This window comes from Cebus imitator, unplaced genomic scaffold, assembly GCF_001604975.1.
Source record: "Cebus imitator isolate Cc_AM_T3 unplaced genomic scaffold, Cebus_imitator-1.0 Scaffold83, whole genome shotgun sequence".
Lineage (NCBI taxonomy): Eukaryota > Metazoa > Chordata > Mammalia > Primates > Cebidae > Cebus > Cebus imitator.
In genome coordinates this window covers 6676484-6689427 of record NW_016107398.1, presented here as the reverse complement: position 1 = coordinate 6689427, position 12944 = coordinate 6676484, and the positions used below count along the sequence as shown (strand labels likewise).

Genomic DNA, 12944 nt, shown 5'->3' with positions numbered 1-12944 from the left:
AAAAAATTAATTAGCTGGGGGGAAGGTATAATGGCTCACACCTGTAATCCCAGCACCGTGGGAGGTCCAAGTGGGAGGATCACTTGAGGCTAGGAGTTTAAGACCAGACTGGGCAATGCCGTCAGACCCTGTCTCTACAAAAAAATTTAAAAAATTTAAAAATTAGCCAGGCACAGTGGTGCAACTTGCATCCCTGCTATTCAAGAGGTTGAAAAGCAGAAGGACTGTTTGAGTCCAGGAGTCTGAGGCTGCAGTGAGCTATGATCATGTCATTTGCACATCAGCCTGGGCAATAGAACAAGACCCCATCTCTTAAAAAAAAAAAAAATACAGAGAAAGAATATCTGCCTAAACAAGTTTTTAATGCAGACAAATGTGCCCTATTCTGGAAAACAATTCCATAAAAAACATTCATTAGTAAGGAAGAGAAAAAAGCACCAGGATTAAGGCAGGAAGGGATGGGCTAACTCTACTGTTTTGTAAAAATGCAGTGGGGTTTATGATCAGGACTGCCCCTATCTATAAAGCTACAAACCCCCAAGCCTTGAAGGGAAAAGATAAACACCCGCTGCCAGTCTTTTGGTGGTACAACAAAAAGGCCTGGGCAATGAGAACCCTTTTTCTGGATTGGTTCTGTTGATGCTTTATCCCTGAAGACAGTTCTTTTATCATTGAACAATACCCCTGGCCTCCCAGCACCCCATGAGTTCAACACCAAAGGTGCTGAAGTAGCCTAATTGCCCCCGAACACAATGTCTCTTATTCAGCTTCTAAATCAGGGGGTCATGAGGACCTTTAAGGCTGATTGGACACAGTACACTACAGAAAGTACTGTCACTCCATGAAAGAGAATGCCAATAAAGAGACCATCATGAAAGTCTGGAAGGATTACACCCCCGAAGAAGCCACCGTTGTTATGGAAAAAGTCATGAAAGCCATCAAGCCTGAAACAAGAAATTCCTACCGGAGAAAACTGTGTCTAGACATTGTACATGGCTTCACAGGATTTGCCATAAGTCCAATCTAAGAAATCCTGAAAAAGACTGTGAATATGGCAAAAAAAATAATAATAATAATAATATGAGTTAAAGGGTTTCAAGATATGAATCTTGGAAAAATTTAAGAAACAGACACCACACAAGGGGAATTCTAAAAATATGATTCGATGAGTGCTTCCAATCCAGTACCAGATGATAAAAAAGATGTAGAAGGAATGCCAAAAACAAAATGACATCAGACAATCTAGCAGAAGGGTTCTGATTATTCAAGGCTGCTTTTGACTCCTTCAGTGACATGGACCTTTCTCTGTTATGGGCACTGAAACTAAAGCAAACAGTAGAAGAAGGATTGGTACCATATGGAAATATTTTTAGAGAAATGTAAAAGCAAAAAAGATAGAAGTATGATCTATTGACATAAAGTTATACCATGTGTGCCTGCCTCTCCTGCCTCCCCTTCCCCCTTTCACCTCTACCATGCTGGGACCAACAAGACTAATTCCTCCGGTTACTCCTCCTCCTCAGCCTACTCGATGTGGAGATAATGAGGATAAAGACCTTTGTGATGATCCACTTCCACTTAATGAACAGTAAACATATTCTCTCTTCCTTATGATTTTCTTAATAACATTTTATTTTCTCTCGAGTACTTTAAGAACACAGTATATAATAAATATAAGGTGTAATGTGTTAGTTGACTATGTCACCGGTAAGGCTGGAAGTCAGGTCTATCAGTAATTAAGTTTTTGAGGAGTTAAAAGCTATATGTGAATTTTCAACTTGATGGGGGTCTGCGCCCCAGACCCCATGCTGTTCAAGGGTGAACTATGCATGCTAAAAAGTGTCACTAAAATATGAAGAAACCAACTTTTCTCTAAACGTTAGATGCACTTCCCTTCATAATTTCCAAAAGTTGGGTACCTTATTTTCCAACCTTGCATTTACAAATGGAAACAGCAAATGACAGGTACTATACAAATATACATGTATAAATGAACATATGATCCTATTAGAACACTTTAGTTACTATCATTATTTTCTTTTAGGTACTTCTGTACTACTCTCAGTAAGCCTCTGTAAACAGTCATATAGACGATGTGTTCTGGCCAAGTTCGATGATTCGCACCTGTAATCCCAGCATCTTGGGAGGCCAAGGCAGGAGGATCACTTGAGCCCAGAAGTTCAACACCAGCCTGGGGAAGAGCGAGATCCCATCTCTTAAATAAAAAATTAAAATTAAAAAAGGATATATTCTTTTCTTTATTGTCTATTCTGACAAAAATTTCTCCAAAATAGACTTCTTTGGTAATTTCATTTTCATTATATCTTTATGCCATTATAACCCAAATGCTTATTTTATTATTATTATTAAGAGGAACTATTCCTAATTTCACATTACCAGGTTTCTTTAGTTCATTATTTGGTACATCCTAGGATGTATCCTACATCCTCAGTAAGTATACATCTTTTCAGCTTACTCAGCATTCAGAACATAGTATCATTTGTTTGCTTACAAATTAAAAGTAACATTATATCTCTCATTCTGTGCACACCTGACAACCTATGAGAGGTATCAAGCAGATACTTCTAATATTTGAACCTTAAAAATAAACGAAGTTTTAGTTAATAGAGGGCTAGATGTCTGTAATTATGTCAGGAAGCAATCGGATTATCAGTAAACCTACATTTCTCATGCTGTTGAGGGGGTCAGTTTACCAAGGATAAAACAGGCCTTTTGGCCTGAAGAATTTCAGTTACAACCTGCCTATCCCCTGGAGTTTCACTACACTTCCTAAGACAGAAAGAAAAACCTAAAACTTATAAAAATAAAGCAAATTGTTTACCCTGGCTTAGTTCTACTTGTAAATAATCAGTTTTCTCAAAATTATAATCTTTTGACATTTGGCAACTGAACGAATTAAGTAGTTATTCAAAGAGCTCAAGACATAAAAAAACTAATACAATTTCTATTACATATATTTCTCCTTCAGGTGCCAGTACAATTTCAAGTGTTGGAAAAATTGAATAAGTCAGATCCCAACTGATTAGGCCCTAAATGTCAAACACACTTTCACCTTGTGAACATCTCACAGTAAGTGTCTTAAACCTATTAACAGTACGCCCATGAGTGGGGAACACTGTGCTTCATTTTAGTTTAAGATGCTAGTTCTCAACAATGAACATAGTTGTTGTGTTTTTTACATTATAGCAATGAAGCACATGAAGGTTAGAATTTTTTTAAAAACTAATTCCTTCTAGTCAGAGACGCTATAAATGAAGATAAAAATAACACAGGAGAAATGAAAATGCATTCCACAAAATTGAAATGATATATTAAATATTAAGTAGAACAATACTGTAACTGATATGTGTTAAGAAGGAAACCATTTCCCACATCCCTTTTTATATGAAGTTATAAATTTTTTTTTTGAGACAGTGTTTCACTCTTGTTGCCCAGGCTGGAGTGCAATGGTGCAATCTCGGCTCACCACAACCTCCGCTTCCGGGTTCAAGCAATTCTCCTGCCTCAGCCTCCCAAGTAGCTGGGATTACAAGTGCTCACTACAGCTAATTTTTTTATTTTTCAGTAGAGATGGGGTTTCTCCATGTTGGTCAGGCTGGTCTTAAACTCCCAACCTCAGGTGATCTGCTTCCCCCTCAGCCTCCCAAAGTATTGGGATTACAGGCGTGAGCCACTGCGCCCAGCCTATAAAGTCATTTTTTATAAATAATTTTGAAGGCCGGGCACAGTGGGTCACGCCTGTAATCCCAGCACTTTGGGAGGCTGAGGCAAGTGGATCAAAAGGTCAGGAGTTCCAGACCAGCCAGACCAACATGGTGAAATCCCCCTCTACTAAAAATACAAAAATTAAGCCGGGCGTGGTGGCACTTGCCTATAATCCCAGCTACCTGGATGAGGGAGGAGAACTGCTTGAACCTGGAAGGCGGAGGTTTCAGTGGGCCGAGATCGCACCACTCTAGCCTGGGCAACAGAGACTCTGGCTCAATAAGTAAGTAAATAAATGAATAAATAAAATTAAACGCTATACCACTGAAGTTCTTCTAGTCTCTTGCCTACTACCTCAAAAGGAAATGAAATCATTATCATAAACCTATCATGACAAAAACTAATGTTTTCCCTGGAAAAGTTCTATGAACTCTAAGGAAAAAAATATACTTCAAAGATGGTCAATTCCTGCATTTCTTACCGTTGCTGGAAGAGGATGACAAACAAGGAGAAGAAAGTAGAGGGAGAGAGAAAAACTGAATAAATCTCCTTCATCTCCAAATAAGGCAAGCTCCTCGACCAGTATTCTCCTCTCTCTATCTCCCTCACTTCACTGACTGCCCCAAGGTCCCAGACAATACAGAAGCTACAAATTATATCTGTCCACTTTACCACTAATCAAGATATTACTATCAATTGTATTAAAAAATTATAAAAACGATTGTTTAGATTAGCTTGTGGAATGTTGACTTAAGTCATTAGATAACATTGCAATGCTTTTATCGTTTTGATGGTTTGTAAACATTGTTTATACTCCAAGCAAATTTATTCTGGTTCTAGATATTAGAATTTGATATCTCATTTAAGGGATATTATATAAAATCAGTCACAACATTGATAAAAATTTAAAACTCATTCATTGTCCATTGAAAGTCTTAATCAAAAAAGACTTACATAGATATATATAGGTTCATTTTAGTTACAAGTTTAAGGTAAAAGGATTCTCCCATTTTCATTTTACTTTTGTTCAAGTTTATAAACAGAAAGTTACGGCATTTATGCACTTTGAAGTTTATATCATGAAGTTTATTCATTAGAAAAACTAATTCTAACTTTTTTCATGTGCCTCATTGCTACATGACATAAACTTATTACTCAGATTCTAAAATAAACATTAGCTTTTCCATTTTCATCTAAGATTAACATCAACATTTTACTGAGACAGAGTCTCACTCTGTTGCCAGGCTGGAGTGCAGTGGTGTGATCTCCGCTCACTGCAACCTCCGTCTCCCATGTTCAAGCGATTCCCCTGCCTCAGCCTCCTGAGTAGCTGGGACTACAGGCATGCGCCACCAAGCCCGGCTAATTTATTATTTTCTATTTTAGTAGAGACAGGGTTTCATCATGTTGGCCAGGATGGTCTCAATCTCCTGACCTTGTGATCCTCTTGCCTCAGCCTCCCAAAGTCCTGGGATTACAGGCATGAGCCACTGAGCCCAGCCTGTTTTTTATTTTATAATATGAACTTTATTTATACTGACCAATCATCAAGGCTGTGACAAGATCTTTCAAGTTCGTTTGCATATTTATTCAGTTTATGGAAAAATAAATTTATAAAATACAAGCTTTAAAATACAACAAATACAGTGAGCATTTCAGCAGTGATCTTTAAAGTTTTTCTTTTATTCCAGTGCTTCAATGAAGTTATACTATAAAACCAATAAAGAAGGCAGAATAGCAACGGCAAATTTGAACCACATTAGCACCATTTATATTGGTATAATTTGTTAATTAAAAGAAGATTTATAAATCCAAAACATATTTCTCCTTCACTTTGTCATTTTCTGACCAAAAAAACCTGAATAATGAGTAATGAGTTTATATCTGAGTAATGAGTTAAATCTGAGTAACGAGTTTATATCATGTAGCAATGAGGCACATAAAGGTAGTTAGAATTAGTTTTTCTAACAAATAAACTTCATGACACTACAAAGAGATTTTTTTTAAAAGAAGATGATTAAGAAAATTTAAATGAAATTAAGCCTATAACTCTGCTTTCAGTAAAGAGTGCAAAAGTAACCCTTACATTGACAAATATGGCATAATCCCATAGGTCCTATTTGCTCTTCTTCCATTAAAAGGAAAACATGCAGTCTCATATAAAGTTTACGTGGGTTTTATGTTCAGAATATTGCAGAGATTAAGAAAAACCTTTGCCTAGTGCGTGGTAAGGTTAACTTTATTGGTTTGATTTCCCATTTTTCCAAATGGAAGACTGTTGGATGATGGAGGGTGGCTGGGGAAAGGAAATAATGGCAGGAGATTAGAATGTTGAAAGAAAAGTTGGGACTTGAAACTAATCAATTTTTAAAAATCTTACTACCAAGCATGATGGCTCACACCTGCAGGAGGCCAAGCTGGGATAATCACTTGAGGCCAGGAGTTAAGACCAGACTGGACAACATGGCGAGACCCTGTTTCTTTTAAACTTAAAAAATAAAAATTAAAAATCTTTTTAATAAAATAAAAGAACCAGGTATAGTGACTCATGTCTGTAATCCCAGCATTTTGGGAGGCCAAGGAGTGAGGATCACTTGAGCCCAGGAGTTCAAGACAAGCCTGGGCAACATAGCAAGGTCTTGTCTCTACAAATAATAAAAAATAATTAGAAATAATTAGCCAGGCATGGTGGCATGCACCCATATTCCCAGCTACCCCAGACGCTAAGGCAGGAGAATGGCTTTAACCAGGGAGGTCATGGCTGCAGTCAGCCATGATCATCCCACTGCACTCTAGCCTAGGCAACACAGTGAGACAACTCCCCACCCCAATCTCAAAGAAAATAAAATCTTAAATCTACACACATGCCCATATAATATTCTTCTGTTGGGAATTTTTTTTAAGGTTCTTTAAAAATCAGTTGTAAACATCTTTTACTTTTAATATCTTTGTCTCATTATAACAAGCTACAGTGTAAAAACAATTCAAACTCCAACAAAGAAATTCTATACTATATGATAGTGAAATATAAGCCAGAGAATCAATAAGAGGATGCTACACTACTGTTGAAGACCAGAAGTTATTATCTCCTTTGAAAAGGATCAACAGAAGCAGTATTGATGCAAGATACAAAACTACTATAACAAAGCTGGATGTGGTAGCACATGCCTATAGTCCCAGTGACTCAAGAGGCTGAGGAAGGAGGATCACTTGAGCCCAGGAGTTGAAGGGCAACCTAGACAAAACAGCAAGATCCCAANAAAAAAAAAAAAAAAAACCATAATAGTAATACTTTTTGTTTCAGAGTTGTTTAAAATCTTAGTTATATGTTTAATAAAGTAACTTATTCAAGTCTTTTTAAATTCAAGTCTTATGATTGTAAAACTTTCTTTTACATTTATCAATGTGCTATAATTTGAAACGGATGTATCCGCCATTTAACCACCAAGAAATTTATTAAATGCAGTTTATCATAAATCAAAAATAACCATTAATAAAATGAAGAATCTATTTACTTTATCAGCATTGAGATTCTATTTACATAATGAAGAGCTATGGGTAACAAACAGCCCAAATACTATTCGCAGAAAACTCAATATTCCAATGATTTTAATATACATATAATTATCAATTTCTAGGCTTGGATTTACAGAGTATGTAAATGGTCAGAAGTAAATTAACATACCTAATTTATTACAGTTCAGAAACCTAAATGAAATGCCATAGGCCACAAAACAACTGCTTCATATTCAAAGGCACAAGTTCAATTTGGTAGATCAGCTGGTACTCACTGCATTATATTGCAGGAGATAAGGGTTAAGTGACCTTGGGATACTGTTCTCCAGATGGCTAAAGGGTCCATTTTTTTATTGGAATTATCTCTACTTTAAAAAAAAAATTAGATCTACTTTTGATAAACACCTAGCTTACCACACAATTAATACCTTTGTCCATATAAGATTCTACTTGAGGCTTTGTTTTTGAAATTTTAGGATTATAGCCACTATAAAAACAAAATTTAAGAACACACAACATACACAACAGGTTAAGAATACATGCCTTCTCTTCTGATGAACAGCACAAGAAGGTTAAGAAGTTTGGGGATACATTTTAGAGATTTTTAAATGAGAAATCCAATAAATCTTTAAGCATTTAGCTTTCCATTATTGCAGCTCATGAAAAGATTGTTTAAACTAATTTTGTAATACACAATATATTCACTCCACAAATAACTATGTACATATATAGCCCACATCAATTTCCTTATCCTAAAAGGATTAAGGAAAAAATTAAAAATTTATGTTTCTCCTACTCATAAAAATCTGGTTTTAGGTGTTTTAAAAGTTCAAACAGCTATCAAGCTATACTTTGCTTTGGCACTAGCTCCCCCTCCAGACCAATGTACTAATATAACTGCATTTAAAAAAGTAATAAGTAACAAATTTTTCCAATCCACTAGCAAATTTTAAGATTCACCAATTTTAAGGACACTCCAATTTCATAAAAATAACTCATAGGAATTTGCAACAAAACAATTTAGAATGTAATCAGAATTACTGTTTTTTTTCAATTCTATACATCTTAAATAAAACTGATTTGTAGGAAAACAACTTCAGGTGACTTTTTAAATTCAAAATAACCTCAAAATAAAACCTATATAATGCCATATCTTATGGAAATTATTCTGAATATCCTATTACACAAGTACCCTTCAAGTTAACTCACAATTTGACCAAAGATACGTTTTTGCATCTATTTCTGCAATCCATGCAAGTTTCATTCCAGCTGTTCATCTCTGGAATTCAAATAGAATTTATAAAGCAGCAAAAAGAAAATCTGTCTTGGAACTACCCTTGTATGTGTCTTATTCATCTCTAACTCCCTGCATTTTTTAAACACTAAACCTGTAAAATGACAATTACAATCGCTTAAATTCCCACCTTCTCACTACTACTGTAGTATTTACAAATCAAGTAATTAACATTTTATACACACATAGCAGATTTCACAAGGATAGCAATGCATAGGGCCTTACTATTTGGCACAGGGTTTTAGGATGTTTTTACAGTTATTTTAAGGAGCGGAGACTACAACTCACTCCATTATTTTTTACATATCTGATATACTGTAGTGCTTAAATAATAACTTCTCACCTAAAATACTTTCTACATTATGTACCTCTTTAAAGAATTAGTTGTTAGACGTGGAATGTAAAATTAATCAAGAAATAAATACGCAGCTAACTCCAGGAATAACAAGAAAAAAAAAAACTATAATGAAACCTGCCCATAGTTTTCATAAAGCCAAGCCAAAGTTAGGTCAGTTACTTGAGATGCGTTTATCTCTAAACTGATACAAAACTTGTGTTGCCTTTGTTCCGCAAAACCTTGAAATTTGGTGTTATCTACTGGAGAATTTGGCTTTTCTGGGTCCACCTTCTGGAGTGGGTTTAAATAAACTGTAAATAATTCAAACATAGGAAAAAACCACCACCTCTCCGTGTCTTTATCCAAGTCCTCAATACGGCAAAATGCTAAAAGCTTATCAGGGACAAACCCTAAACATGGCACTGCCACTTAAGAAATACACTGCGTCTCTGAAGGTTGCAATCCCCACTGTGAAGAAAGAACAGGTGCTGCACCCGACAACCCACTCGCTCCTGCAGGACAAACCTCCTAGAACTAATAAATAGGGACTCATTTAACCTTCCCAAGTAAGTTTAGACACTCAAAAGCCACCAGCTCGTCATTTGCACACCAAAAGGGAATACAGCTGCACTCAAGCCTTTAACTGCCCTTCATCGGTCCCTCGCGGATCTTTGTGCGGGTCCACTCCCTGCTTTCTAGCCCGAGCAACACTCACAGAGAGCCCATAACGCACCGGCATCTTCCTCCCCACAGACCGCGACTCCAGGGACCGAGCTGCTGGTAAAGGGAAGGTAGGTGTGGAGGGGAGACGACGGACACCTCCCACCCCCGCCGCCATCCCTTTTCCTCCCCCTAGGCTTCGGCCCCTGCCCTAGGCAAGGATGCGCGATGCCGAGGGCAGCCGCGGCGCCGCTCTCCTCGTCCCGGCTGGAGAGCCGGGCCCCTCACCCTCTGCCCGCGCCCCCGGGTCTGCGCCAAGGCATCCGCCAGAGCGTCCCGGTGGCTCCCTCCCCACTTTTCCGAGAGCCACTGGTTAACCGGCAGCAGTTGCAGCAACAGGCCCGGGGGTCGTCCGGGGAAACGAGCAGGGACAGCCGCCAAGCCTCCACAGATCCCGCGCGCTACCCAGCCCAAGACCCCGAGACGCGCGGGGCCCGGCTCCCAAAACGCCCCCTTACCCGAAGCGGGAGCAGAGGCGGTCTCCGCGGTCCCCGGTCCCAGCCGCCAAAGCCACAGCCCTCAGCCGTAGCTGCCCCACGCTGGCGGAGTGGAAAGGGTGGCTGGGTGGAGGATGCTACTCCCGACTGAATCGAGAGGAAGAAACGGAAACAGGAACCGCCGCCGCCGCTTAACGGAGCCTTCGGCGCCACTGACTGAGGCAGAGCGCGAGGCGGCGCGAGCCGGGCAGTCGCTGACAGCGCGAGACCGAGCGCGAGCCGGGTCCAGGGCGCGCGACCCCGAGCAGCGCCGGCCCCATTCCGCGGGGAGAAGAAGGGACGGGTCGTCTGGGGCCGGGAGAAGGGACAGGGTGGGGAGGGGGCCTGGAGCGGAGGTAACCGGCACCTCGGGTCGGCAGGAGATAACGCGCGCACGCGCCGGAGCAGCTCTGACAACGAGCGCAGGCGGGGAAGCCTCGGCCAGCGCCGGCGTGCGCGCGCGAATGGGGGCGCGCGCCCCTCGGCGTTCCTGGCTTCTGGGAGAGGGCGCGCATGCGCCGGCCGCTGCCACCTACGGCGACCCTGGCATGTGCCAGGGCTTCTCCCCGCCTCCTTCCTCGCTGCGCCCGTGTAGAGCGTAGCTGCAGCATCCACCGCCTAGCAGAGTCGCGGGCCACAGCGGGACGGCAGGGTTCCAGCAGGGCAGCGGCTGCGCACGCGGGCGCTGGCTCGCACACAGGCGTAGGCCGCCCTCTACCGCCTGAAGGCCGGAGGCTGAGTGGGGTGCCAGCGGATCCAGGATCCCGGGGGGAGAGCCGCCTCCAGAGAATGCCGTGCTCCCTACAGTGCCAGGGACTGACCGGCCTGTGCCAGCTTAGTCGGCGGCCCTAAGGGGCACCCGCACTAGGGCTTTTGAAGCTGGCTCCTTGCTACTTTTCGGGGTGGCCGCTGCTGCTGCTCAGCCCCTGCAGCCCGCGTTTGGCCGCTCGAATACAGCTTCCAGCGCGATCCTACAATGACATCTGTCCCCCCAGGCGATTCAGCGAAGCCCTACTTTATTTTGTGAGAGCTGTGTTTCCACATTCGCTCGAAGAGAAAGACCCCCCACGAGGGCCTGAGTTCGATGCCCGGCCTCTCCCGACCCGCGGCTGCGACAGGCCCTCTGAGGCGGAAGTTTATTTAGTATGGCAAAGAGAACAGCACGAGGTGAGGGGAGAGGCTTTGCTGTAAGATGCGTCCTACCCGCTCGGACTCGGAACATTCCCGGCGCCCGCGATGCACAGCAGTGGGCCGAAGGGCTGCCTTACAGCAGCCCAGACCGCCAGTTGAGCGCGCCGCCCCGGCACACAAAGTAGTCGCGGGCCGAGGGGGGTGCCGCCAGGGCCAATCAGAGTCGCGCGCCGCGTGAGTGGAGTGCGAGCCGGCCAATCAGAGGGCCGGAAGATGAGCTTCCCGTTCCAAACTCTTCCCTTGTATCTTTGGGAGCCAGATCCCAAGCCTGGGGCGAAGTACGGTTGTAAGCGAAATGGTGCCCTGAAGACAAGAATCATTTCTCTAGGCTTGGGCATTTTAAAGCACATACTGGGAATACTTATCCCAAAGCAGGTAGCGGCAGCCTTTTAGATGTTACATAGTAAAAGATCACAGAAAAGAGATTTAAGAGGCAGTGGCCTGTCAAGACTGCAATCTGCCTAATATTCATAAATTCACATATTTATTGAGACATTCTTATGTACCAGAAACTCTATTACACATACACAAATAAGGTACTGCTGATTTAAAACAAGAAAATCCCTTGTCCTCAAGCAGCTCAGGTTCCGAGGGAGGCTTTGCTAGACCTTTTGACTCGTATCTATTGTCAGCTCTTTAAACAAAAAGCACTCCATAACGTGCTGTACTTTGCAGTCGTTTTTATGATTGTTATCTCCCTGTGAGCAAAGAAAATTGAAAGTGGAGTGACTTATCCAAGATCACAAAAAAGATATTCTGGCAGAGCCAGAATTATGTTCTAGTTCAGTTTGTGTGTCATTACTCAATACAGTCATTGAATAACAATTTGTAAACGCATGGATGCTCTCTCCCATGAGATTTCTGTACTAAGTGTACAAGCAGAACAAAATTCTGGTATAAAAGTGACACACTTTGGTTGTTGGGAATTTACACAAATTTTAGGCCTATGTGGGATCAGAGGTCAAATCTTATCAGTCATACTCTAGATAATTTTTAGAAGTAAAAGGTGGGGTGGATATTTACTTTTTAGTTTAAACACAGCATTTTTTAAATATTTTAACAATCAGTGTAACCTTTTTTTTTTTTCTAAGATAAAAGAAGCGGGAAGGATCACTTGAGCCCAAGAGTTCCAGCCTGCAGTGCCACATGATGGTGCCTGTGAATAGCCACTGCACTCCAGCCTGGGCAACATAGCAAGACCCCCATCTCTAAAATAAAAAATTAAATTTAAAAAAAGAAAGAAAATAACTATTTCTGGTTGGTTAACAGTCATGATAGCTTACACTGTATAATACTTTGAGATATCTAAGTTCAAAACTTTACATTTGCCTCAAAATTCTATTTTTGTCTGGCCTTACATTTTTGCTTCCAAAATCCTAGGAATTAAAGCACTTATTTTCCCTACTTCCTTCCAATTAAAAAAATAAAAAAGAGAACCTTTTCTAGGAATGTTTTGCCCAGGATTTGGAACATTTGTATAAAACAGTATAATGTACATTAAAATAACAAATAACTTTGGTATCTCTTGAATACACTCAGAAACTAATTCTTGAACGATTTTGAAGTCTGCTTTGTTGAATCAATGTCCTTCTCCACTGTGATGGAGCATTATTATCAAAACCCTTTCCAATGGAGGCTCAGGATTTAGCTGCCATCCCAAAACTGGATGTCTCTGTCAAACAAC

General features: G+C 40.9%; 3 protein-coding genes across 8 annotated transcripts in view; 2 read left to right on the top strand and 1 right to left on the bottom strand.

Annotated features, from left to right (window-relative positions):
* Positions 1-12676, bottom strand: part of FUT8 (fucosyltransferase 8) — a 320765-nt gene extending 308089 nt beyond the window's left edge. For 4 of the 6 annotated variants that reach the window (XM_037740462.1, XM_037740463.1, XM_037740465.1 and 1 more), the window contains exon 1: positions 10052-10183. The gene's annotated coding sequence lies outside the window, so the exon portion shown is untranslated. Of the gene's footprint in view, positions 1-10051; positions 10531-11272 lie in introns of those variants that run through there. The other 2 variants (XM_017534019.2, XM_017534018.2) reach the window with 2 other exon arrangements.
* LOC119472050 lies at positions 9741-12496 on the top strand. The gene has a single exon (XM_037740466.1). It carries the CDS (start codon positions 9762-9764, stop codon positions 10179-10181), a length of 420 nt encoding a protein of 139 aa, XP_037596394.1. The 5' UTR covers positions 9741-9761; the 3' UTR covers positions 10182-12496.
* On the top strand, positions 10562-12496 carry LOC108308259. Its single transcript, XM_017534027.1, has one exon. The coding sequence runs from the start codon at positions 10583-10585 to the stop codon at positions 10919-10921; it is 339 nt and encodes a 112-aa protein (XP_017389516.1). The 5' UTR covers positions 10562-10582; the 3' UTR covers positions 10922-12496.
* Positions 12677-12944: the final 268 nt, after the last annotated feature.

Coding starts and splice junctions, on each gene's coding strand:
- LOC119472050 (XM_037740466.1), top strand. CDS start 9,762: ATGCCGAGGGCAGCCGCGGCGCCGCTCTCCTCGTCCCGGCTGGAGAGC.
- LOC108308259 (XM_017534027.1), top strand. CDS start 10,583: ATGCGCCGGCCGCTGCCACCTACGGCGACCCTGGCATGTGCCAGGGCT.